The sequence below is a fragment of the Ictidomys tridecemlineatus genome, chromosome 16 (assembly GCF_052094955.1).
Source record: "Ictidomys tridecemlineatus isolate mIctTri1 chromosome 16, mIctTri1.hap1, whole genome shotgun sequence".
Taxonomy (NCBI): Eukaryota; Metazoa; Chordata; class Mammalia; order Rodentia; family Sciuridae; genus Ictidomys; species Ictidomys tridecemlineatus.
In genome coordinates, this window is record NC_135492.1 from 47,104,212 (window position 1) to 47,132,069 (window position 27,858).

The 27,858-nt window shown below is 44.5% G+C and overlaps 1 protein-coding gene across 8 annotated transcripts in view; it reads right to left on the reverse strand.

The window, feature by feature from the left end:
- Positions 1–27,858, reverse strand: part of Cntn4 (contactin 4) — an 819,812-nt gene that overhangs the window by 142,338 nt on the left and 649,616 nt on the right. For all 8 annotated transcript variants that reach the window (XM_040290063.2, XM_040290053.2, XM_078033565.1 and 5 more), the window contains one exon: positions 11,488–11,685. In XM_040290063.2, the coding sequence (XP_040145997.2) occupies positions 11,488–11,685 (198 nt within the window). The remainder of the gene's footprint in view (positions 1–11,487; positions 11,686–27,858) is intronic.

Here is a 27,858-nt window from a genome sequence, read left to right on the forward strand (position 1 = left end):
CTCCTATTCCTGCTGCATCAATCTACAGAAGTTATTCGTCACCCCCCGGTTATTATGCTGCAGCCGGACTGCGGCAGGCTGTATTAGTTTCCTACGGATGCCAAAACAAAGAACCCCAACCCGAGCAGTTCAAGGAGAAAAAAATAAAATTATTGCCTCACAGTTCTGAACGCTAGAAGTTAAAAATGGGCATGTTGCTGGACCCAGTGACACAGGCCTGTCATCCCAGTGGCTCAGGAGGCCGAGGCAGGAGGATCGTGAGTTCAAAGCCAGCCTCACCAATTCAGCAAGGCCCTTGGCAATGCAGCAAGACCCTGTGTCTAAATAAAATAGAAGAAAAGGGGTGGGGATGTGGCTCAGTGGTAAAGTGCTCCCTGGGTCCAATCCTTGGTACAGAAACAAAAAACAAAAACAAAAACATTTGATGGGACCTTGCTCTAAGACTCTGGGTTCATACTGGTTAGCTGTTTCTGAGGTTGTGACAGTGGCTGGTTGCCATGTTGTCCTGAGCGGACAAGCCTCTGGGTTGTTCGTATTTTTAGATCTTGGCGATCATGCTCCTGTGAACACTGGTTTTGTGTAACTCTTTTTCTTTTCTCTTGTTTTTTCCCCTTGAATTTCCCCGGATGAAAATCTCTTGCTTGTGTCTCGGCTCGAACGACGCCACCCTCAGAGAGGTATTTCCTGATCACTCTAAAACAGGTCCCTGCCGCTACTCTCTGTTACCATCCTGCTTCTTTCCTGGGACTGATGACAATTTGCACTTCTCTCCTCTGCCTGCCTGTTGCGTCTCTGTCCTCCGTCTGGATGATGAAACCTGTCACGTCAGGTAGATAAGTCTCTTTCACTCCTCGATTCCCACCTTCTATGGCAGTCTCCCTGCTTAATAGGGACTCAGTAAATCACCGCTGACATAAGACCTTTTACAGATTTCAGGGTACGCCTCAAACAGCATCACCGTGTTCCATCTTCTTTACGGTGTCTCTTCCACTTTTTACCTCCTTGAGGAATGAAAATCATTTTGATTTTTTTTCTTTCTACATCCTTCGCAAATCCTTGCGCATTACTAAGAATATATACTAAAAAAATGAAGCGTGATCAGGAGACACGGACGGTGGGTGGGGGCGTTGGAGAAACAGGAGTGGAGGTCATAATAGTTACTCAGCTCAACAGGAATTCAGTTAAACAGGAATGCAGCCCATAATAGTTACTCAGTTAAACCTATTTCTTTCGAGGCGTGGAAGCCGTTCATTAAGAATCGCGGATTTCTACCTCAAGTTCCCTTGAGAAGAACTGTGCAGGTTGTGTATCTGGTCCCATGGAATTTCTGCTCGGTTTACAAGGTGAACCATAATTAAGACTCAACAGGAATAACGGGCCGATCAGTAGTTATCATACGCACAGAGACTTGGACGAGAGGTGGAATGCTATCGGGGTTGTTGAAAAATGTTCATTCTTATAGAACTACTGCTCCAGTTTTAAAGTCATAAAGATGAGGGAAGCAATCGTCTCCAGCTATAGTATAAGCGATTTTTTTGGAATACCCGTGAACTCTCCCATTTAATTTGGTTACGTCTGGCACGAGTTGTGTTTTTATTTTGACGCTTGCTTTCACTTTAACCATCTTGGCCTTTACTCTCTGCATTCAATGGAAAAGTAGTTGCCTTTTTCCTTAAAAAAAAAAAGACCACTAAAAGAGGCATCCATTTTTTTTTTTTTTAAAAGTCGTTCCCTCTATCCACCTGTGCACTACTCTGGTGATTTATGGAACGATCAGGCTAAAAAAGTGGAAACCGAGGGATGAAATTGTTCCACGACACTTTTTCCATCTTCCAGAGTTTTTTACAAGGTGGGAAGATGTAGAGGTTCGGCCGTGACTACGCGACCTAGATGTCTCGGACATAGAGAAGGTGTGGAACCTATTCTCACTCAAACGGAAATATCATCTCAGCCATCTTCATCTTCTACTGTATGATTTGTCGATAGAGGCAACTCTTGTTATTAATTTTAAATAAAGATAGCAGTACCAATAATTTTGCTTGTATAGCAGAAGGGTCTTAGTTCCTGCACGGTGAATGTTTTCTATTCTTTGGCAGAAGAGGGAACAAGAATGGAAGTTGCAGAACTTGAAATTCCATGTGTCAAAGACCTCAGAAGGCGTGGGCTTAGCTCTAGGAAACTTGGTAAATATTTATCTAACAGAGACCATGAACCATGCCCTGTGCCTACCCGGGGGACACACTGTGGATGGCGCAGACCTCGTCCTGACTCTGTAGGACCCTCCCCTGCCTCTCTGATCTATGCATCGTATGGTCATGTGGCACATGCAGGCAATGATTAATCACCTACTGAATAACAGAAAGAGTGGGTTTCGTGAGGATGACCAGCCTACCCATTCCTAGGTGTTTCTTCTAAAACAGATTCTCACATCACCTGGAGGGTTTGAGTTTGGGGTATAAGTGGACTCTAAAACTGAGAATCTGCATCTCTAAGAAGCGCCCAGATGGTGCCGATATTGATGATGGGAAGGATGCACTTTGAGAATCACTTTTCTCCATGGGAGCAAAAGCAAGGTGTTCCGATTAACACGAACAAACGGTCCAACTTGAAGGATGTAGAAAAGACCACCCCCTCAATAGTTTGTCCTTGGAAGAAGGAGCGAGGGAGGGACACATTGATAGCATCGATCCTTCCCCAAATAAATCCTTTCCCAGTGACAGGACAATAGACCCTGGACGGAAAGAGACAAGGGCTGAATGCTAAACTCCGGATCCTCCATCCTTATCCAGGAAAGACAAGTTTCAAATTCTCACCACCTGTTTCCTGAATGCCCACACGGATATGTTCTGCCAAAGTCTCCAAGGATCAAGCCGTCTCCCAGTGTGTCACCTACATAAACCCAGGAGCGCTCTTGTAACGGGCGCCATTTTCTACCCAGAAAGTGGGCCCATGGGATGCTTGACTCCGGTACTAAATAAAAGGCAAAGCTGATCCATGAAGCCCACTCCTGGTTCTTTGGATTTTCTTATGGTGCTGAAACCATTTTGGTTATTATTATTATTTTTTTGCTCACACAAGGGACATCCATAAATAGGGGTGTTTTCTGGGCTGGTCAGCAGGAGGGTACTGCTCATGGAGTCCCACCAGGGACAAGGCCCCCCGAGGAGCCTGGGACTCTGCAGATGACCTTGTGGCAATGACTGGCCCACTTTCAAGAGCCGAAGCCAATGTCTGCGAGAACACAGCGTTTAACAAAATAACCGGCGATTTACAGAACAGGAGAGAGAAATCAGACACCCGCTGCGCTTGTTTGAGTACAATCTGCGGCGTGCTGCGTTGGCAGGAGGAGGCCCGTCTGCAGAATGCGGTGCCATGAGATTTTTGCCAGCGCCTGCCTTAGCTGGAATCTGTGCTCGCTAAACGAAATCACAGAAGGAACAGTGACCGGCTTCCACCGAGTGGGATTTCCCACTGCAAAAAAAAAAAAAAAAAAAAAAAAAATACGGTGGAAATTGCTTTAGGAAGCGTTCCCAGGAACGTTCCTCTGGTATGAGAAACAAGTCATACCATGCGTCTTCCGTCAAGAGGCAAGCTCTTGGCAATACCCGACGTGACACACAGAGTCCCTTGGCTGAGTCTACCTCCTGCCCTTTCCCCAAAAAAAAGTTTGTTTTCTTCCTGGTGGAAGGGCACATAGGAAGTTCTGGTGAACTGTCCAAGGGGTATCTTGGATCACTGCCCAGCACACCCTGTGGGTTAACTCCCCCCGAGTTGGAGGGAACAGCTCTCCTAACAAGAATGTCCCCACCACTGGAAAGGAGAAATAAGAACCTTACGGCTGTGCATCCTGACACTTAGGGATTAAATAAAGAACAAGAAAGAAAAAAAATCCAATGTATCTTCAGAAACCTGTGAGTAATAAAAATAAGCCTCGTTATTTGTCTTAAGACAAACCCAAATCTTCAGCCTTCATTCCTTTTCAATAACCAAAATGCAGAGAAACTCTTTTTCTAGAAATTGTTCTCATACAAAGATAGAATGAGCGAGTATCCCTACTTGGATACTTTTTTTTTTGGCACTAGGAATTGAACCCAGGGGTGCTTAACCACTGAGCCACCTCCCCAGCCCTTTTTATTTTTTACTTAGAGACAGGGTCTCACTAAGTTGCTTAGGGCCTCGCTAAGTTGCTGGAGCTGGATTTGAACTCACGATCCTCCTGCCTCAGCCTCCCGAGCCGCTGGGATTGCAGGTCTGCACCAGAGCTCCTGGGCTTGGGACACTCTTGTTTTACCTGAATTCCTGAAGGAATCAGGATCATCTTTTAAGCCAACTTTTTTCTTCTCTTCTATTTGTCCTATTAAAATGTTCCTCCTCTTGTGTGGAACTAAACCCTTTCTTGGCCTCTGGTCCTCGTTCAAGTGTTTGGAGTCACAAAGGAAAAGTCTTCTGACCGACCGTCTCCAGCTACTTAAAGATATCATCATGTTGTCAGAAGTCAGTAAAGTTTTTCTATAGAAGGTCAGAGAGCCAGGATTTTATTAGGTTTTGTGGGCTCGGTGGTCTCTGTTACTACTCCACTTTCCTATTACCACTGCAAAATGTCAACAAGTTGAGAGGTTGTGTCCCAATAAACTCCCTTTACAAAAAACAGGTGGTTTTTGTAAATAAAGCCACGAGTCCTAGCTGTCTGGCCCCTATCACAGACGAAATGAGAAGATAGCAAAGTCCAAAAGAATCATTCGATTCCACAAACCATTGGAACTAACAAGAGATGTCGGTGAGCCTCCCAGATACTGTGTCACTTAGAAGGTTAACAGCAACTTCCATGTATTAGCAATAACGAATCCTAGAATAAGATTCAAGCAAAATACTATTTAGAAAAGCAAAAAAAAAAAATTTATATGAATATTCAAGACTTCTATGGAGAAAATTTTATTTACAGAAACAGACCATGGGCAAGACCAGACCTTCAAGAGGGAGTCTGTCAATCACTGGTTTAAACAAAAACTACGCCTTCTGCCTGGGATTCTTTCTCTCCCTCTTTGGTTGGTTATGCAACCCTTTCTGGAAGCCTGGGCTGATTCCCAGCATGCACCCAGGTTTTCCTTACCCCCAGGGTCGAAATCTATACATTATTTTACTGTGTCCTTGACCCCTCTGCAGTAGATCTTCTCACAACCGAAACTTGAGTGGATCAACTTTAGTTCTCCAGTCTCCCCCAAGAGGAGATTGCAATTAGACTCTCCAACCCGACTGGAGCCCGTGAGGGGCACATAAAGACTTTTGCATCCTGAGCGATAAGTCCACAGCAGGTGCTCCACGAACACCTGCTAGCTCTATGCAAGATCAAAAGACTGCCCGGGTCAACGCTGCCCTCTCCTGCAATCCGAATCCCTCCGTTGGGTTGAATGTACTCTTTAGAGCTCCATGATGTCATCCCAATAAAGAAGGAAACGTTGGATCCTCCGCCAACGAGAAGTTCTCTAAGGTCTGTTGATTTCACCGCGCACCACGGGCGGACCCTGGGCATGGAACAGATGCTTTGTGACTGACGAGCCCAATGACTACCCAAGGCCTCTGGCTTCCAGGGACCTTTATGGGAATTGGCTAGTTTGTCAAGCCTTCCTCGAAATATCCAGGGCCAATAAGACTCCACTGCACCCGATGAGCCATGGCCGTTTGGCCAACCATCTCATATCCCTCAGTCGTGTAAAATGTTCTCATCGGACGTGATTTGCACCCAAGACTCCTCAGCTGCGATGCTGTGGGAGAATGAAAAGATGGCCGGGACCAAGCTACACCAAAGTTGCCATCAGACACAGCAGTAAAACAAAGCCAAGCACGTTGGCAATCAGCTCCAGATCTTGAATGATATAAGACGACGTGCAAGCCCATGCAAACATAGACTGAAGAGACTTTGCCTGCTGCCTCTCTAAACGCAAGGTCATCGACAGAAACCGGGTAGGTCGAGCGTACGATTTAAAAGAGATTCCCCTGAATGACTGGGTTTTGGATCTGACCACTGGGTTAATTAAGTGGCCTGCAAATAAAGCTAATCTGCTCCCGAAGACAAATAGTGGTTGTTAAGGCCCACAGGAGACCCTAATGCAGTTTGGGGGGGGGGTCAATATCAGGAAAGTTTACTGTCAACCGCTGGCGGGATCGCCATCAAGGATACACGATAACCATGGTAATAAATTTCCAGAATGTTCTAATTTCCTCCTTTCCATTATTTAAGGTTTCCTTTGCTCTTAAATCTGGAGCCTTGCAGGGAACGTACTCTGAGCCACGGCAGAGTCACCGAGGTGGAAGCTCACCCCATGGCTCATCGTATCCTGCAAGAATTCACCTTGTTGCCCACTCGGATGGGTTGTTGGTGTTTGAAGGGAATCTAACCCAAATGAATAGTATTTGTCTGTGGAGTTGTATTTGATATTCCCTGGCCTGTGCCCAAATTGAGTCTGGAGTCAATCAAGTTAGAAAGTTATGCCTGGAATCCCGCAGACAACTTAGATACAACTTAGATATCATCACTTATTTGGGGGAAAGAGGTTCTAGGCATTGAACTCAGGGGCACTCGACCACTGAGCCACATCCACAGCCCTATTTTGTATTTTCTTTAGAGACAGGGTCTCACTGAGTTGCTTAGAAATCACTCCTTTTTATGTGCACACAGATACGCACACAAACGTATATATATACATATGCTTATCAATGCGTAGAAATAGGGAGATGAATCAGACAAAGGGAAAGAGAGGAAAGAATTTTAGACTCTAAGAGAGGACATATTTAATTCCCCCTGTTTCCTGGTATCTCTTCTGGGTAGATTTCTAATCAGGGATAATATTCAACAATATTTAGGAACCAGCAGATAGACCCAGGCCGTACACCACTCAGCATATGTCTTGATTCTAATAAGCAAAACCAAGATCTGCCAAACCCATCTGCAGCCAGATCTCAAGGAAAATGGAAAAAAAAATATGGAGACCAGACGAGGATTCTCCATGCTCAATTAGGGAGTCTTGCATGTACCAGACATAAACATCCTCACAGACTCGGTCTCCTTTTCCCAATTTCTCATTTCTATGTTAATTCTTTGCCTCTTTAGCCATCTGATGGGGGAGTCAGGGGCCATGATGGAAGATGGAGGGAATAGCCATTACGATCCTCATCCAGTTCTATTATTTCTCTAGTTAGTCGTGTTACGTGGCGGTCTTCTGCCTCTGCTTATGCAAGTGGAGAGGCAATTCTTTTGAGATCCGTGCAAAACACATAAGAGAGCAAGCTCGTGATTATTACTAACCAGCAATGAGGCTGATGCTGATCAATGAGCTACTGCGGCAATAATAACAAGGAGGCTCTTTTCTGAATTAGACTCTTTTTATTTTCCTTTCACAACACCTAAGGCAAACATGGCACGCTCCCGTGTGATCCCAGAGACTAAGTTATATCATCTTTTCAGAGCAGATTTTGAAATATTCAGATAAATAACTATAAACTCTGGTACAACCTTCTCTCACTTGGGTCTAACTCTCAATTTTATACTTCTTACGGGTAAATAGTACTAAATGATGAAGCTCTTGGGAAGAATTCTCATTATGATTATTATTATTTTTTTGTACTGGGGGATTGGAACCCAGGAATGCTCAACTACTGAGCCACCTCCCCCAGCCCTATTTTGTATTTTATTTAGAGACAGGGTCTCACGGAGTTGCTTAGCACCTCGCTGTTGCTGAGGCTGGTTTTGGACCTGCCATCCTCCTGCCTCAGCCTCCTGAGCTGCTGGGATTACAGGCATGCGCCACCGTGCCTGTCACTTTGTATGTATTTTCATACACAGAATTTCTTTGCTATCTGAATTTTACTGATGAGAAAAATAAAAGACAATGGGGTTAAAGCCATACCTCCAAAGTTGCTTAGCTAATAAATAGGGGGGTCTAGATTCCACCCAGAGAGCCTGCCTCCAAGGTCTTCCTGACCTATATTCAATTAAGGATCTGAGATATAGGAAGGATCAAGAAAGATACAAGTAGGGATACGGAAAATGGAAAGGCAAGTCCCGGGGCGCTGTGGAACCGTGGTGAGCCAGGGGCAGGTGGCACTTATTGTCCATGAGGAGGACCCATGGGGTACTGCACCTGATTCCTATCAGGACGTGAGCTGAGTCTCATGGTTTAACTTTCTATGATTCACTGTGCCTTTGGAGGCTGGATTCAACGCATCCAAGTGCAGAACTGCTTAGCTGGACCTCCAAAGAAATAACCTGAACACCGGACCACACACAGCCAGTCACTCCATCCCAGATCTCGTGGAGGGATCGCTTCATTGATTTTATTCCCAGAGAAGAGAGACGTTCGGGTCATCTTTACGTTGCAACCTCTGTTTGAATGATATTTCCGCCTTTCTCTCACCTGCAGACAGGACCTCATTAAAGAACCGGCTTTGTGCATAGCAGTATAGTTTGAGTGTCTCTTTTATGTACTGCAACCTCAATGGGAAAGACCTTATGAATTCTCGCCATGCAGCACTCACGGAAATTAAGACTAAATGGCCATTAATTGCCGAAGAATGAGATCCTTACTTAGTCTGCTAATTTAGTGATAAAGTATTCTGATACAAAACATGTGTCATTCCCGTGAAGAGAGACTAGACAGGCTGAAAGAGGGAATGACACCCACTTGAGGTGTCCATGACGATCTTGGAATTTTTGAGATCCTAAATTTTTGTTCCTGCTTCCTTTTGGGGGGGCAGGGAGTGGGTACCAGAGATTGGACTCAGGGGCACTCGGCCACTGAGCCCCATCCCCAGCCCTATTTTGTATTTTATTTAGAGACAGGGTCTCACTGAGCTGCTTAGTGCCTTGCTTTTGTGGAGGCTGGCTTTGAACTTGCGATCCTCCTTCCTCAGCCTCCCAAGCCGCTGGGATTCTAGGCATGCACCATCGCACCCAGAGGTCCCTGCTTTCTTAAATGACACTTTACATGATGCTTGCCTTCAGCTACATGTTTGTGCATCAAAGTCCATATTTCCCTGACTTCTGTGACTCAGCACCCCAACTGACCAAGTCACTGCAGAAACATTGTGTCCCAAGAACATTTTGGGTAGAGGCCCGAGAAGCTGTGTTTTCAAATAATTTCTTACAAAGTAATTTCTGTCTTTGGAAAAGCTCCTTCGCCTTGGGTTCTGGAGAAGTGGCGATGATCACTCTCAACAACACTGGGAACTGGCCTACTGGTCCCCTTTAAAGGGATGGTTGCTTGGCTTTACCTAGGAGAAATGCATCTTCGCCCCAATATACTGATTTCACATTTTCCATGAGGCTGGCAGGATGCTTGGGCCCTGCACAAAGAGGGATGGAAACAGCGATCTTTGATTCTAATCTGGGTAGGGTGGGAGAGTGAGCTACTTAGTATTTAATATGGATATATCAGGTGAACATCGTGATAGAAAAATACACCTAAAACCAGAAAACAAATGATTCTTCATGGGGCCAAGGAAGAGAAGCTGTGTCTGGCCCTCACAAAGAATGTCTAAAATAATGTTCTCGATTCTTCCTTGGCAAACCCGGGCTGGGACACCATTTCAGCCAATGACCTTCCTCTCCCCTTGGTGGCCACACCAGATTTCCAAGTGCATCTTGCTTTTCTCTTCTGTGACCTCCCTCTCTATTTACAAAGGCGTTATTCACTCTCCAGAATGCAGTTCTCTAAGGTCTTCTGAGTGCTCCAGAAAGAAAACCCAGTTTTCCCTCGAGGGCCTCCAGATCTGGCCCCTGACCCCTTTCCAAGCTCAATGTCAAGCAAGCTCTCCCGACTCACTGTGCTCCAAGCATGCTTAATTCTTTATGTTCCCACAACATGCAAAGAGCTATTCACTGGCCTCAGGACCATCGCACACGAAGCGAACTCCGCCTGGCTTGTTCCACCAGCTGATCCTCATAGGACGGATTTCTCATCATCCAGGATTCAGCCCCTAGGTCCTGCCTCAGAAAGACTTTCTATGCAAAATCATGTTAAAGTCGATATCCACCCCACAGAGCCTTCATTTCACCAAACGGACAGATTTACTGCTCTCTAAAATAAACAGATTTTTGGTTTTGGTTAGGGTTATTTGTTTTTTGGGGGGGTTGGTTTCTGCGAGGAGAATATGGGTACCATCAGAGAGGGGCCTTCCGGTCCTTGCTTATCAGCCCACAAAGCCATGGTTGTAACACAGCAAGTGCTAAAGAAATATATGTTCCATGGATGACTAAACAAAAGACCAAAGTCTATATCGTTTGCCCCCAAATTCCACAGGAGGGTCTACACTATAAGGATGCTCCGACCCTGTCTACACAGCTGGTGTTGCTCTAAACTCCCTGTTCTGGGCGGTTCTGAGTCCCACTTGGGTTAAAAATTCATGGGGAGAGTTACAAACTTGGGAGATAGAAATCTGGGCTCTCATCTGGAATCTTCCAAGCCTGTCTCGTGTAAATTCAGGTTAAGAAGTGATGTCATCCAACGAAAAAGAGGAGAGAGAGAGAGAGAGAGAGAGAGAGAGAGAGAGAGAGAGATATTAAAATACCAGGCTCTGCAGTCCATCGGACTGGGTGGGGATCCTGAGCCATGATTTTTCCACTGTGTGGCCTCGGGGGATTCACTGTGGAACACGTCTCTCACTGGAGTTTAGAGCAGTAGCCTGATGTGGGGTGAGGGGCTGGGGTTGTGGCTCAGTGATAGGGAGCTATAGCCTAGCACACGCAAAGCCCTGGGTCCAATCCTCAGCACTATATAAAATAAAATAAAAATAAAATAAAATAGAACAAAGGTATTGTGTCCAATTACAATTAAAAATATATATATTAAAAAAAAGCACGGGTGATTTATATACATTGTGAGGTCATTAAGCAATTAAGGTGAACTTCATATATTTTCTTGAAATAGCCTCATGATAGTGTGAGGAATTAGGACTTCCGTCTCAAAGGGGCCTCGTTAATTCTCCATCGGACGGCCATGGGAGCTATGACTCTAGCTCTATAAATCCAGATGTTACTTGGGATCATGGAAAACTTCTTTCTGAATGCGAAATCACATCGAATTGATTAACGAGCTAATTGCTCAACCTTTCACTCCAGTCTGCCTGTGTATACTAATTTCAGTGGGAGAGAAACAAGAAATAGATCCCCTTGTTATTTATATTCACCTAAGTCCACATTCCATGCCTGTCGAGACGGGCAATTAGACTTCTAATTAGTTTTCCAAAATGGATTCAAGGGCTCCTTTCTCACACAAACTGGAGAAAATATGGGTATCAAAATGAAGGGAGCATTACACTTTGAAGGTCTGTGTGCCAGTAACACGATATCATTACATATTCAGGCTGTGACTGAGAGCTCTCTCTCTCTCTCTCTCTCTCTCTCTCTCTCTCTCTCTCTCTCTCTCTCCCTCTCCCTCTTTCTTACATGCACCCACCCACCCAGAATTAGCAAAATCAAGCTAGACAACTCACCGTCATTTCTCAGTATCAGAGGTGTAGGTGGCCCCAGGACCTTGTGATTCGTCACGGTATTGGTGACCACACAGGTATAGTTCCCGACATCTGATTTTTCTACTTTGGCAATGTACAGATTCCCGGTCTCTTGAGACACGAAACGGCGATTATCCTGATAGGAAGGGTACTCGTTGAAGATCCAGGCGTAGCTCAGCTCTGAAAGTAAAAGGAAGCATCGTTGTTAGAGATACGACTTGGGGAGACTTGAACTTGACAGTATTCAGGAAAGAAATGGTCAAGGTAGAAATTCACACTGTTGCCCAGTGATTCCCCTTCAGCCTGTAAGACATGGATACAAAGTAATCACACAGTATCTTCGTCAGTTCAATAAGGTTTTATTTGTGGAGAACTAGAACTGAGAGCTGATGCTGAGAAGTCCAGACTTGATAGTTTGCCAAGCGTGTACCAAGGTCTATGCACCTCTTACTCATGCTCAGACCACACACCCAGGGCATCTATCATCTTGATACGGTAATAGAACCCCCCAGGAAACGGTTCACACTTTCATTTCATAGGTAACCGTACGATACACCACAACACCACATATCTGCACCAAACTTCTGGTTTCCAGTGCATCTGATAGTTTCCCGTTAACTGAGATGCTTTGGCACAAAGGAACAAAATAACGCACATCCGCACTCTTAGCCCTGGTTAGAGTCGGAATCCTACCCAGAGTCTCAATCCGGTCTTCTCCCAATGTCTCCCACTATGGACCCAAATTCTACTCTCTTCTTATTTATGAGGTTGAACATTCCTGCCTCATTTTAGGGATACAGCAGTTTAACATCACAAAAACACTCAAAAAAAAAAAATCATTGCAAACGCTCATTAAATCCACCTAAGCTGACGAATTGACGGGTCCTGCAAATATAAATCTGTATTTTTTAAAAAATAGTTGGATGTGCTATTCTCTACGTCAGGGAGTACATGGGGGAACCCTGGGGACACAGCAGTAGATTTGCAAATATGTACTCTTCCCGGAATATCAGGGGCATAAATGTAACGGGCAATCAGGCTTGAAAATGCTCTTTTGAAAGGTCTTATTTTTCCTAGGGATTAGGTAAATGCTTTCTGAATGAACATATAACCCCACGCTTTCAATTTCAAAAAAAAAAAAACAAAAAAAACCCTAAATGACAGTGAATTTGAATGATCGATGGCGGGGACCCCACATAGTCCAAGGAAACCTGACTTCTTCAGTGCCAGGCACCCCAGGATGGCTCTCTTAATGAACTCCAGGTTGTCCAAAGCTGAGAAGTGACAGTCCAGCTCCTGGCCCCGATTAGCCAACGTTTTGTCTGAAATAATCATTTGGTTCAGGGGATGGGGAAGGAGCAATTGGAACGCCAAGTAGTCGGCTGAGTTACCACGTTGCTCTTTAAAGCGCTCCTGGGTTAAATTCCAAATGCACGGAGTGTCCTTCGAACATGGTAGAAAGGCCACTTGAGTCTTGTAAAGAGAACATTAATTTTACCCCGAAAGGTATTTTTGCCTGTTCCGTCCTTTCCATGAATCCCAACTGCGGTTGACCTGGAGAACTGGATGGACAAGAGGAAATCGAGGAAACCCTCTTGGCTTTAATGATCTGCTGTTGACGTACAAAGGAGGGGTCTATGCCGGGTTGCTTTCCCTTTTACGCCAGGATTAGAACATTTCCGCCTGCTGTTGCTTTGGAGAGACCCAATTATGTTTATAGGAGAAGAGCTAATCACTTTATTTATGCGTGTGCCTGTAATTAGAAGTCACCCCATGCCGATGTCAAGAGGGTATGCAGCGTAAATAAACAAGTGCTTCCTAGTAAACTAGTCACTTCCTTAAGAAATTAAAACCACAGAGAGAAGAAACCTCTGTCCTAGGTCCTGAAGTACAATCACTATGGCAGGCTTCCTGCAAGAAGGGATTTTAACTGAAGGCACAGCATGGGGGTCTCCAGCTAGCCCAGGTCTCAGCACTTCAAGAAGCACACAGTCTGTCTCCTTAGAGAGTTTTAAGTACAAATGAGCATCTCCAAAGCCACAAGCTTTAGAAGTTAGAAAGTAATTCACCAGCACAATATGAACCAAAGCACACACCTCTCTGCAGAGAGTTGCAATGGATCACCGACAACTGTACACGTCTTCCCGGAAGATGTTTCCTTCAAAACTTTTCTCGTGGGTGGTGGCTGCGGGGCTCTGGGGATTCTGTGGGAGGAGGCACCTACAGCATCTTCTAAGTGGGCTTAGAAATAGGCATCCAGGGGACTGGGGTTGTGGCTCAGTGGTAGAGCGTTCACCTAGCATGCACGAGGCCCTGGGTTCGATCCCCACCACCACGTAAACGTAAAATAAAAATATTGTTTCTACCTAAAAACTAAAAAAAATAAGTATTTAAGAAAAATAAGAAAGAAAAAGGCATCCGGAAGGTCAGACCCATGTTCAAGTCTGAGTTTGCAAAAGGAAAGCTGGGTAAACTCTGTCACTTTGAACTTCTGAATCCTGGAAATAGTGCTGATTTTCAACAGGTGAGAATCGTTGTGTGAAATGTCACCTGGAAATCTCTCAAGGGCTGAACTGAGCTCGTCATGACTGGTTTACCCTTCACCAGCTGAATCCTTGTAAGAGTTAAATAAAAAATTGTGAAGGAATCGTATTCCATTAGCATGCTACTTGAGCTATTGACAAACCAGTTAATTCCTTTGGTCTCACTGCGTTGAGACTGAACTGACTTGGTACTTTAGTGGGAGACATAAACAAGCCTATGTGCACACTGTAGTGTCTCTCTCTTTCTTTCATCCCCAACCCTTTTTATGTTTTATCTAGAGACAGGGTCTTGCTAAATTGCTTAGGGCCTCTCTCTGTTGCTGAGGCCGGCTTTCAACTTGTGATCCTCCTGCCTCAGCCTCCTGAGTCTCTGGGATGACAGGCATGCACCACCATGCCAGGTATCCTGTGGCATATGATCAATCATAGTTTTTGCATATTTCCTGTTCTCTGCCCCCCCCCGTTTCCCAAAAGTTAAAGGGTCATCTGATCCCATGACTTTGAGAAGCACTGCGTTAAACAAAGTTAAACAGATTAAACTTTTTTTTTTCCTTTCAGAACTGGGAGGAGATCTCAACATGCCAATGTCCTTGAAATTCCTTAGAGTGTTTAATTACTTAAATATATTTGATAATACCACCCCTACAACACACACACACACACACACACACACACACAGATTGATTTTCTAAAACATCCATTCATAGCTCACACAGATTAGCTTGGAAAATCCTGCAATAATACAATTCAATTAAAAAAAATAAGAAAATTAAAAATATAAGAAAAAATAAAGCTGATACCTGCATTACTTCAGTGTTTGAGAAAGTTATTAAATGGAACAAAAAACCCACAAACTTAGCAATACTCCTCTATACTTCTTAAAAAAAAATAGAAGAAAGTATTTTGAAGCTTTTTATCATACAGAAATGAAAATACTAGAGTAGATAGGGTTAGCGTGCTTCAAACATAAATCTTACCTGCCTTGACTTATCACATGCTGGCCTGCAAATAGGTACAATTTTCATGTGCTAATGTACCCCTGATAAATAAATTGAATAAAAAGTAAATAAACAAAAGGCCAATTCATGAAGGAGATAGAGTAGTAAAGAGAAATTAAAGTGGGCTCAGAGGTAGAGCCCTGGACTAGCACGTGTGAGGAACTGGGTTTGATCCTCAGCCCTGCATACTAAAAGTAAGGAAATAAAAAAATGTTTTGTGTTTTTTTTTTTTAAAGAGAAATTTAAGTACGATCATGGATTAGCCAAGTCCTGCTCAGATCTTTTAAAACATAATTTGCAGAACAGACTTGAGGTGCCTCACCCATTAGTGTAGCCTCGGGCGGGGGATCAAGCTGTTCAGTCATAATACGTGTCCACGTTGTCCTGCACGATTAAGGGCCAGTGAATTCTCACGGTACCTTCTCTAGGGTCTCCTGGGGCCAAACTGGGCCCCTGGCCTGACTCCAGTATTTCCATGAAGTCAACTGGAAGAGTTCTCTGGAACTCTGCTCTAAAGAGAAGAGTTGATCTCCAAATTGGATAGAGAGAAAAAATCCAAAAAAAAAAACAAAAAAAATGAAAGAGAGCCATCCAATAGCAAAATGATTATGTTGTAAGAAATTTCCCAAAATTGTAACGAGGGAGACGTAGAGGGGCAGAGGCAGCCCAGGCAAGATGGCGAGAGAGGAGTTCAGAACAGGGTCAGAACAAGGAGCATGCAGAGGGTCTTCCAGTGAGGTCAACTTGGAGGACCCAAGTGGGGGACCCAGTCATGCTCCTAAGTGGGGGACCCAATAGAAAAACTCAGACAGACAGGTGGACAGAGGGGCCACCCATCAATACTAGTGAGGAGCATGTGGACAGGAGATAAGGTACGAAGAATATTCCAGAGACCATAAAAAGAACAGGCCAACACTCCCCCCTCGGGATTCCCAGATGTCTCTGTCACTTTTTGCAATAAAACTGCTGCTTTCCTATGTCTCTGTGCCCTGTTCTTCAGTTTTTTTTGGCTCCAGGAGACCATGAACCCAGCACCCCTAGACGGTCACCGTGATAACAATATCACAACTTAACCCATTTTTGCATATTGCAAACCAAAAGAGACCACCGCCACGGTCAAGACGGGTATCAAAGATGAGTCTCAGAAGTTCAAGTTTGGACTTAGGAATGCACCGCGGCGTCCTGAAGTTCAAAGGTCAGCCATGGGCTCTGCTGCTGATCTGGTGGAATCACGCTAGGCTCAGGGCCGAGACTCCCGCACGCAGGGGACAACTTTCACCAGGATATCAACTTGATTTTCTTTACAGCAAACATCACCACTCGGAAGAGTGTAGTTTTGCTTGTCGAGATGTCCGGGGCCATTACAGAGGAGCGGGGGAATATAATGCAGCAATAACACTTGTATGGGAGCAGACAAGAGATGTGCAGTAAGTTAGCAACCGATCACTTCTCCTTCCTTTTGAAGGTATGAAAATTCTGGGGCTCAGAAAGGGTCGCGTGGGGGCATGTGCCAGAGGCAGAGTGGGCAGCAACCTAGTCCTGACTGAGCTCTGTTTCCAGGGCTCTTCTAGAAAACAAACACTCTTGACATTTCACAGTCAAAAGCAGGATGGATAGACCACTCAGAGACAGTCCAGATTTCCCCTAAGAACCCAAATCTATTTTTATCAGAGCAAAACATTAATCCACTGGGTTACGTGAAATGCTCTTCACATTCTGGAAAAAAATAAAGCCAAGTAAATAAAACAAAATAAATTCTCTTCTGCTGCAGTGATCAAGAGAGAAAAAAAAAATAGATCCCACTCTGTTTGATTTCCTTAGGGACTTGCAGGCAATATTTATACTTCCTTAGACTTGACAGATTTCTTTTGATAAGTTTTCACACACTAATTGCTCTGGAAGTGACAGACAGTTTCTGTCCCCTTGGCAATTTTTAACAACCGAGTAAACAAATACTTGGAATGCAATATATTCAATAGATGCGGAGACTTCTGCTCGGCGGAAAATACGGAGACTCATTCCACCATGATACTCCTGAAGACAGAAGGACCTAGCCAGGCTTTTCTGATTTGTAGCACCCAGAGCTCTTGGAAGTTCATGTCAAAACTCCACTAGGGTTGTGGAATCTTATTTTCAATATGACCAGGTCAACAGGAAAGGAACTTTAGCTATTATTATTTTTTAAGGAATAAAAGACACCCATTGAGCTATTTTCAAATGCAGGTGCTGGTGGAGCAAACAGATCCAAGGGCTATGCGTTCTCTGGGGGGAATGAGCTTCCCTTTTCTTTTTAGCATTTATTATGCTTTGTTCTATGGAGTTCTAGCCCAATGGTAGTAAAGATGTCAGATTGTAAATATGCTTCTCTTCAGTCCTCAAAGTTTTAAATATAAAGGATCCCCAGTCCAACCCTCTCCATGTGATTGATCAGGAAAATGAAGTCTAGAGATGATCATAATTGCACATTTGGTACCTAGCAGGGATGGGCTTATGGGGGGTAGCCACAGTGTTCAGAAGAGCTGGTTCTGTTAGGAAGCCGTATGCTCCCGTAAAATTTTATTTTGGACCTAGAAGAGGTTAGTGTTGCTTATCTGTAAACTGAAGGAGTAGGGCCAGGTGATCTCAAGTCTCTTCCAACATTAAAATTCCATAAATTCTACATACATGCCATCCCAATCCAACTTCTTCATTTGATGCATTTGCTAGATAAGGAAATTAAGATCTAAAGAGACCGGGAATACTTGCTAAAAATTGCATGGGTCCGTTTTTGGCAAAAATCAAGAACTAGAAAACACACACACACACACACACACACACACACACACACACACACACACACACACACACCATAGAGTTACTCAGTCGACTGGAGCTGTGTTGTACTTTGTAGAAGGAAAATACTGCAATTAATAATTAGGAAAATCCGACGCGAGTCTTTGCATTGCAACCAACCTAGGCTTTAACGAATCATTTTAATAGCACGAGAGAGTCTCCCCGTCTGTAACTAGTTCTGGCCGCACCTATCCCCCATTGCACACAGTATTTGTGGGGCTGGATTCAAACAGGTATGATTCTGAAGAAGTCAATGTGAAAAATGCATGTTAAGTGATTCTCCAAATGAAATGGGAAACGTGAACACATTCGCTGGTTCATTTGAAAGCCAAATATTCACCAAGTCCTAACTGTTTGGTAAAGCACTGAGCTGGTGCTCTAGCATACAGCTACACTGTCGAATGCTGGGAGGTGGGTAGGGAGAAGGGACTGGAACCAGTTAGCAGTTTCCTGGGCAAAAGAGGAGATGGAGAAGAATCCAGAAAGAGTCCTGGATTGGGTGTGAAAAGACAGGGCTGAGTTTTGGCTTCAGTGCCCAGGGGGCTGAAAACAAATTTCTACCCCTGTTTTTCATCTAAACAATAGAATACTGAACAGAAAAACCAAGCCTTTTGGTGCACGCCTGTCATCTCAGCAGCTCGGGAGGCTGAGGCAGGAGGATCTCAAGGAGTTCCAAGCCAGCCTCAGCAATTTAGCAAGGCCCTAAGCAACTCAGTGAGACCCTTGTCTCAAAATAAAATATATATTTTTACAAAAGGGCTGGGGATGGATGTGACTCAGCGGGTAAGCACCCTCTGGGTTCAATCCTCAGTACAAAAAAAAAGAATTCCTTCTCTGTCTAAACCAAGAATCGCATTGATCACCTTTGAATGTAAACTAAAAGATTCTGCTGATATTTCCCCCCTCTTACTCTCTAATAAAAATCATCTTCTTGTAAATAGAATGTCAAGTGGCTTGTCTTTCTCTGACCTTCAGGAAGGGAAAAATGCCAGAAATTGTGAGTCATGTAAAAAATTATATATAAGGAAAAAAAAAGAAGAACTGGATCACAAACCTCAAGGACAAAAGAGCAGTAGTGATTCTGCCTGCTGGGACAGCAAGAGCGTCCAAGTGTGTGTTGGTGGGAAGGTCCGTGAGCTATGCCATGGGAAGAATGAGAGACTTGTGCTGCTGTGTCTTCTCTAGTTAGACTCGAACAGTAAACGGTGGGGACTCCCCTCTGGGGAGCAATGCTGGGGCATCGAGAGTGTGGGGAGGTGTCTGAGAGAAGCTGGAATCTGCAGAGGTGGAGAGGGGAGAGATACGGCATCCTATTCTGAATGGTCTGTGGCCCCGAGAACTTGGTTCAGGTGGGTCCCAGCATCCAGGAGGACCACTCAAGGTCCAGACCCTGTCTTCATTATTGATAGGTCCTGAATAGAACAGGGATCGCATCTGTCTGTCACCAGGACCACACAATGCCACTCCGACGTCCATGGCGGACACTTACCATCGATTCTAGCAGGCACCCGATTCAGAGTCCTTCTCAGTACAGTGCCTCAGGCCATTGGCTGCACACAGCCCGTGTTGGCACAAAAAGTGCAACCTTCTCCATATAGTGCAGGTTGATCTGAAGAGCCATCATACAAAATGGTCCAGACTCCAAAACTTTATGAGCACTGATAATAATGCCAGAGACTGGGAAAATTCCCCAACAAGAAATGTCTCGTGGCTGGGCGCGGTGGTATACCCTGTAATCCCAGGCGCTCAGGAGGCTGAGGCAGGAGAATCTCGAGTTCAGAGCCAGCCTCAGCAATTTATTGAGGCCCTAAGCAACTCAGTGAGACCCTGTCTCTGAATCAAATACAAAATAGGGCTGGGGAGGTGGCTTAGTGGCCAAGTATCCTGGGTTCAATCCCTGGTACCCATTTCCCCAAAAAAGAAATGTCTCCTGCACAAAATCATTCAAAAAATTGCATAAAATCACCTTTTGGGCCACGTATAGAAAGTGGATTTGGAATAGAAATGAATTTTGTGTTCAGACTTGGGCCTCATCTTCAAGATATCTTCTTATGTCTATACGAAATGGTCCCCAATCTCAAAGAATCTGAAATCCGAAGCCTTCCTGGTCCCAATCACTGCAGGTAAAGGATATTGGCCCTGTACTAATTTTGAAGGAATGAGATGGTGATCAGATGAAGCAAGGATTAGCTAAGGCTGACTGCCAAGTCTCAACCCAGCCTGGTGGCAAGCATTTCTAAAAATTAGCCTCTCAGAGGCCACTCCCGTACTTAGTGGTATTTATCGTTACCTGTTGCCCGCTTGCCTGTTATTGAATATTAAATATCACAGTCCTTCCCTGATTCGACGTGTGACTGGCTTTCCCCTCTCTACTTCATGGGGCATTTTTCAAGGGCAAAGATTTTCTTTCGAAATCGGTGGGTGTAAGTTAAGGAGTTTAACTGGGAAGCAGTTTCATACGTCGATATGATAATAAGTCAGATCCGAGTGGATGAGGGTCTAGGGTGTAAGATTCATGGGAATTCTAAAGGTACATGGAAAGGTTTTCCAGTAAATCTTGTGCCTGCAGCTCTTGCCTCAGGGTATATGGCTGGATTTCCTAGGGGGGAGATTCTGACTCTCTTTTGCTCTTAGAAATGTATCCATGAAAAAATAAAAGTTAAAGAAATATTACCCCGGTCTGGAACCAGTAAACTTTGCATCCTTCAGTGGAAGAAAGCGTGCATTTTTTTTTTTTTTTAGACAGAAGAGCATGTCTCTGCTTGCGTGTTGACGGTCTTAAATGGAAGGTAGAAAAGTAACCACACAGACGGATGAGACTTGACAGGTGAGTGCGTCTTCTTCCGCTTCCGCACGTTTTAAAAACCGTGCGAATCACATCCATGGTGGGTTTCCTTGAGATCTAAACACGGTTCCCAGACATGAGTCCTCAAGAGCTATCCAGGGAGAGCAATGGAGTGTCCACTACACGAAGGAAGGGGTTCGCAAGCCTGAGTGCTATGCAGACCCTTCTGAAGGGCTGTTGCAACACTAAAGACTGAGCCCAGACGGGGACCCTTTTCACGGTCAAGTGTGAAATCCTCCAGATAACACAGAAACTGCATCACAGTTAAAGAGATACCTATCCATGTTCAACGCTCAGCTCCAGAAAAAAAAAAAATGTTATTTTTCTTGGATGGTGAGATGATGATAAAACTCAAATTTTAAATCAGGCAATAAAATTTTTCTGGCTCAAACCCTAGGGTTCTCTTCCTAAAACCAATCTGCCAAACCCCAAATTCTGTCCAGGAAGCCGTGAGGTTCCCATCGCAGCAGGGGATGTATAATCGTCTCAGCTTCCAAGTCCCCTGGATTTGAATATGTTGGAGGAGACCCAGCTCACCACTCCATCGTTGGCCTAAGAAAGTCCTGCATTTTGCAAAATTCAGGCCAACCCACACAGCACCGTCTGATGGATCCCGCTAAAGGGCGGCTCTGAGTCACGTCCGTCTGTCCCACACAAATCCTCCATGAGCCATCGCCTCTTGGATTAACTAAAAGGCACCAAGCTCGTTTTACAAATCCTAGCATTGTGAGATCCCAAATTCTCTAGTCTTAGCCTTCCACTCGAGAGAGCATCCTTCAGGCTTAGCTTAGCAAAACCCTAGAGAAGCTGCGGAGAGTCACGGGTTAATTTATTCATAGGATACTTACTTATTCTCTCAAAGGTCACCTTCAGAGGCTAAGAGAAGGCACGGAGGGAGGTCTCTGCCTTTGCTCCTTGGCTTTAAGTGGAGAGAATTTTTCTCCCCTTTATTTATTTGCCATTTACAACCCACCACAAATTTGTCTTTTAAGAAAGGTTCACACTGCTAAACCAGACACAGGGTGGCACACGCCTGTCATCCCAGTGGCTCCGGAGGCTGAGGCAGGAGGATCGAGAGTTCCAAGCCAGCCTCAGCAACAGCGAGGCCCTAAGCAACTCAGTGAGACCCTGTCTCTAAATAAAATACAAAATAGGGCTGGGGATGGGGCTCAGTGGTTGAGTGCCCCTGAGTTCAATCCCCAGGACCAACACCCCCCCCCCAAAAGACACACTGATAATTAGATTTTTTTTTTTTTTTGGTAAAGTGAAAAAATAGCTATGATTCCCCTGAGGAGTTCTGGCCTGTCTAGGCTCCTACCTGCCTGTCTCAGAGCACCCTTCCAACTTCTCATCTCAGCCCCTATATTTTACAAGGAGCCCTATTTTTTTTTTCAGGTTCAGGAAATATATAGATGGCCTTTCCCTAACAATAAAATAATTATTTGCTTATTATTTTATTTTATATTTTTGCCTGAAAGCAACACTGTACTATTTCACATGTGAAAACTGTTCTCTCTCTGTATTCAGATGGTTCACTCGCTCCTTCCTCCTCCGCCCAGAGACGTGAGAACCACAGGCGCCGACAAGAATGCACATGGCGGACAACGACCAGGTTAAGAGCACGATTCTATCAAATGGGCCCCTGGTGTGAGCCCCACATGCTTTCTTTGCCCAAAAGCGATTCACCTGCAGCCCTGCCTGGCCTCCATGGACAGACCACGTCACAGTCCTCAGTAAACTACCTGTGACCTTCGGGAGACATGGAACCCCGAATTAACGTGGATAAGGGGAGCCCACGTTACTTTGGAGAGAGAGACTTTTGTGACCCTTCTCACGGAGCAGAGCCTGGAAGATGGGGATGATTCCTCCTAACCATGGACCCAGTAAAAATGACCAAGAATCCAAGTAGAGCCGTCGCCATGGGCCAAGGTGACAGAGTTGTCATGGCAACGGGGACTTGTGACTCCAAAACTCAAGAGATGGGACCCGGCTGGCTGTGGGACCTGTTGGTTCATCGACTCACAGGATACTTACTTGGTCTCTTAAAGGTCACTTTCAGATGCAAAGAGAAGGCACAGAGCGGGGTCCCTGCCTTGACACTTGGTGGCTTTAAGCAGAGAGGTTTCTTTCCCCTCCTTGGGTGGGACTCTCTGGAAACTTGTCTGGGATCCCCGATAACACCAGAGTGTAGGAGAGGCACACCGTCCCCCCCCTCTCCCTGGAGAGGGTCCCCTTTCCCTTTTCCTCTCCCCCCACTAAACCCATTCCTGTGACTCGGAGGGACGCAGACTTTCCGACTTGATCTCAAGTCTTGGGGTTGGAGCAGGGGTCCTTGCTGTGCCCCAGTTTCTCAGACGTCCCCCGCTCTGTGACATTTTCCCCCCGCCGTCCTCATCCGCCTGTCCCCTAACCCTCTCACTAGACCACGGAGCCTAAATCAAAATCACTGAGATCACAAGGGGGCAAAATTCTGCAATATCAGGAACTCTCAGTTTTAAGTCAGAATACCTAAGCCTTTCCTTTGGGAAAAAAAAAAATATTTTTTTTAATGACTCTCTGGTGACAGTTTCACTCAGTTAACAAAAAGGCAGAAAGACAGATGACGGGTTACCCAAGAGGGGGAAGGACCTGGTAGATGTCAAAGGACACGTGTGTGTGTGTGTGTGTGTGTGTGTGTGTGTGTGCGCGCGTGTGTGTGCAGGGGTGCATTTGGCCCAAAGGATGTAACTTGAACTAAATGTCATGGGCAGATGACACTCCTTGAGTGATGTAGGGACCCCACGTGACCTGGGCCAGTGGCTCAAAGGTGGCAGCGTTGATTTCACGGACCAGTTTTTCTTTACCTCTTTTCTCAGCCCTGCTCCCTCACTTAGGCACAGGAAACAGGATTCCCTTTACCCCACCCTAAGCCTATCTACCTGCCTTTCAGCACACTCCCACGATGGGAGCCAGGTGACACAGACTCTGGGGGATGGCAGCTCAGGAATGGCCGTTTCCCAAGTTAACAAGTGAATCACAGGCCCCTACAGGGGACACCTGGAGAGGACTCTGAATGGCTTCTTTACTTACTATCCCCCTAGGAGAACCCGCCCTTCTGAAACCCCTGTGTGTCTCCTTTCCTAGCAAAATAATAATAAACCCTCTTTTCCTTTTTTTTTTCCTCAAAACTGCGCCCTCCTTATTAAAGTGGCACTGGGGGACAAGGACCGAGCTTTCAGTAGCATGACCATAAGATTGGATCCACTGAGTCACGTTTTCAACTTGACCTTTAAGTGAGTTTTATGAGTGAACCAGCAAACCTGCAACTTAATTCTCTCCAACTCGAAATACATTGTGTGTGTGTGTGTGTGTGTGTGTGTGTGTGTGTGTGTGTGTGCTGGGTTCTGGGGATGGCACCTAGGGCCTCGTGCCTGCTACCATGAGCCACCGCCTTAGATTCTCAAAACACTTGCATGTCCTCGATCTCATTTGCTACAATTTATGGAAGATTTTTTTTTTTTTTTTAGACATTAGAGGAATAATTTTTTTTTTTTTTTTTTTTTTTTAGAAATTAGAGGAACATCAGGGATGAGTTTCATTGGGGCATGTGAGATATAAGAAAGTGAAGTGAGCTATTCCCAGACCCCAGGAGAACCAGGGAAATTAGGGATTGAGAATAAAATTGACATTTCTTAAAACCACGGCAAATATCTGTCTTTTTCCTGTGCTAGAAACGATTGCAATAACAATCGTCAACAGAGCCAGTGACAGGGTCACCTGGGGGTGGTTATCAGGACTGATGTGCCAGGCCTTTTGCTGAAGGGGTCTGGTAGAATCAGGACCACCTTGGTGGCAATTGTGTGCCACAGTATACCTCCCCCTCCCTGCCCCCCCCCCCACTTCTGGCACTTAAGAGATGTTTGCAATTTCAGGGAACTCTGTGAGCACACGAAGTCCCCAAATACCAAGAGGGTCCTGTCACTTCTATCAGCAGCCTTTGAAAATATTTCCTAAGAAAAGGCTACACAAAATCACAAGGAATTGAATTTGTGGGGTTTCTGTCACCGTATAATCAAAATCTGTCTGATGCCTTTAAGCTTAGCAACTTCTGGGAAGACAGAAAAAGAAAGAACCGTTCAGTACCGGGAACCAAAATGGATCCTGAGAAAGGATGAGGCGTTTTTTGAATAACTAGTGGGAATTGTCAATTAAACGATAATTATTTACATTCTTAAAGGCTTCGAGCAGTTATATGACTAACCGAGCAAGCTTTCAAGTAATATAATCAACGCCTACACAAGTCACCAACTCACTGCCTCTTCAACAGATTATCAGACAGTTCTATAGCCTCTTCAATTAAAGAAGGGAACTAGGATTCAGAAGACTGACAAATTAAATTCTCAGCATCAATTAAACCTCAATCCAATCGGCTAAGAAAATACCAGCCTTCATTATAACCTCCCCACCTCTTCCTTGTAGTTGGTTAATGTTCCAGGAAAACCCAGTTAATCAAAGCATTTGGCCAGGTGGTCTCTAAAATAGGAAACTGTCCTTCCTAAGGAAAAGGCTTTCTTTTTTTTTAAAATTTTTTCTTAATTTGAAAATTTTAAGCAAAAGCTCTTCACTGATTTGCAATGGATAAAACCAGATCAGTTATCCCTGAGTTTGGCTTTCTGTGGTTTGCTATGAAAGGTACTCTTCTCAGACAGCTGGGTGCTATTTCTACAGATTGCTCCTTAGGGGAGTGGGGTCTTCGTACCTCCAAAGCCAGACATAGGGCCCTGGTGGGCACAGTCATATCACTGAATCTCTCAAGTTAGTTATTGGTCCATTACGGATCCTGTGGCTTAAGAGAGCCAATATTGGATTGTTTGAAATCCAAGTGGAGTACCAAGGGCCTCTCCTGCCCCTGCTGATTTCAAGACTCAAGGCTGGGAGCACAGGGCACCGATGGCCCAGTCTAGCGAGGCTCAGAGCTGACCCACAGGGAGAGAATGTCCACATTGGCTGAGCTCTTCAAGAAAGCCAACTTTGGTGAGGACACAGGGGAAAAGCATACTCTTACGTTGCTGGTGGGGCTGAAAATTGGTGCAACCCATCTGGAAAGTAGTATGGAGATTCCTTAGAAAACTTGGAATGGAACCACCATTGGACCCAGCTATCCTAGTCTTCATTTCTATACCTAAAGGACTTAAAAGTCAGCATACTACAGGGACACAGCCACATCAATGTTCATAGCAGCTCAATTCACAATAGCTAAACCATGGAACCAACCTAGATGCCCTTCAGTAGATGAATGGATGAAGACAATTTGGTATATATATATATATACAATGGAATATTACTCAGCTTTAAAGAAGAATAAAATGTGGCATTTGCAGGTAAATGGACGGAGCTGGAGAGTATCCTGCTAAGCGAAGGAAGCCAATCCCCCCAAATCAAAGGCCAAATGTTCTCTCTGATAAGTAGATGCTAATTCATAATGGGTGGGTGGGGGCATGGGAAGAATGGAGGAACTTTGGGCAAAGGGGTGGAGGGGAGGGGAGGGGCATGGGTGCAGGAAAGGTGGTGGAATGAGATGGACGTCATGACCCTAGGTACATGTATGACCACACATGTGGTGCAACTTTACATCATGTACAACCAGAGAAATGAAAAGTTGTGCTCCATTTGTGTACAATGAATCAAAATGCATTCTGCTGTCACATGTAACTAATTAGAACAAAATTTTAAAAAGTTAAAAAAAAAAACAGGAAGCCAATGGGAAGGAACATTCTCATCCTTCATATAGTCTGCTTTTCTTCCCTCTTTAAATCATTAAATCCCTTCATTCACAAACAAAGAAAACTCCCGAGAGGAATAGGGTTTTGGCCCTGGTGACCAAAAGTATGTCGACCAATAGAAACCCACGCCATTTCCTTTTCCCCTAAGAGCCCTTACACCTTCCCCCCGCCCCCATTTAGTAAACACCTGGTTTTACCACTCTTTATTAGTCTCCTCGGGATGCCCTTTGGAAAATACCCACATACCGATACCCAATTTGCAACTAGTACCTTTTTTTTTTTTTAAATAGCAGTTGGGTCTCAAAAATGGTGCCTTCTAACCAAGGGCTTCTAACTCCAGAAGGCAATAAAACAAACTTTTGCTCCAAAAAAAAAAAAAAAAAAATTCAGCTTCAAGGAAAAATCCAGGTGGAAAAAAATAACAAATAATAATATCTCCTTGACATCTAAGCAAAATCATGTTTTGTGTTGTGTTTTAAATAAATATCTTTACTTCAGGGGACTATAACTGGCCAACCATCGACTCTAGTATTTGGAGCTAAGATATGCCTGGACCTGAAATCTTGTTTGGCCACTACTGTGAAAGCGAAAAGTTACTTAACTTACTCAAGACTTAATTCCTCATCTGCAAAATGGGCTTAATAGGACTTAACACTTCCATAGGGTAGGATCAAGGGCAACTCTACAGGCAAAGTACTCCTTGTAATTAGCACATGGTCCAGAACACAGCAGCACTCAATAAATGATGCTTAGTATTATCACTCACAAGGCAGAGATGATGAATGGAATCGTTGGGAGAAATGCATATTCATTTAGAGTCATTCTAATGATCACGTTCAAATCATCTGCTCATATTAAAAAGAATAGGTCAGGATCTAAAATGAATAAAGCCACGCTGGTCTCTAACTCTCTATATAGTACTTTATTTTCTGAAGTTATTTTCATTGGGTTCCCCTCGAAGAGGCCATAATATCGACTGTGTAGATAATAGTAAGAAAAGGAGTAGGAGGAACAGGGAGGAAAAGCGACTCACTAAATCCGAACATCAAATAAAACCAGGCCAGAAAAACGAAACCCGATCATCTCTCCGTAATGCTCATTTTGCTAAGAAATCAAAGTAGCAAAAATCATAACTTAACCGTTACCATGTTCTCACTTCCTAAGACCTGAGATTAGAGAATGCGATCATGAATTGAAGCGTGGCACGTGATCAACCATTTGGGGGTAACGTAGCAGTCAAGTTATACTTAGAGGTCACGTGTTATAGATGATGGCCGGAAAGCGCCTTAGGAGGAAAAATAAAACCTGTCCCACATTTTCCCTTTGTCAGAAGCAGGGAATGGGACACAGAGAAGCACTGAATGATAAAACAG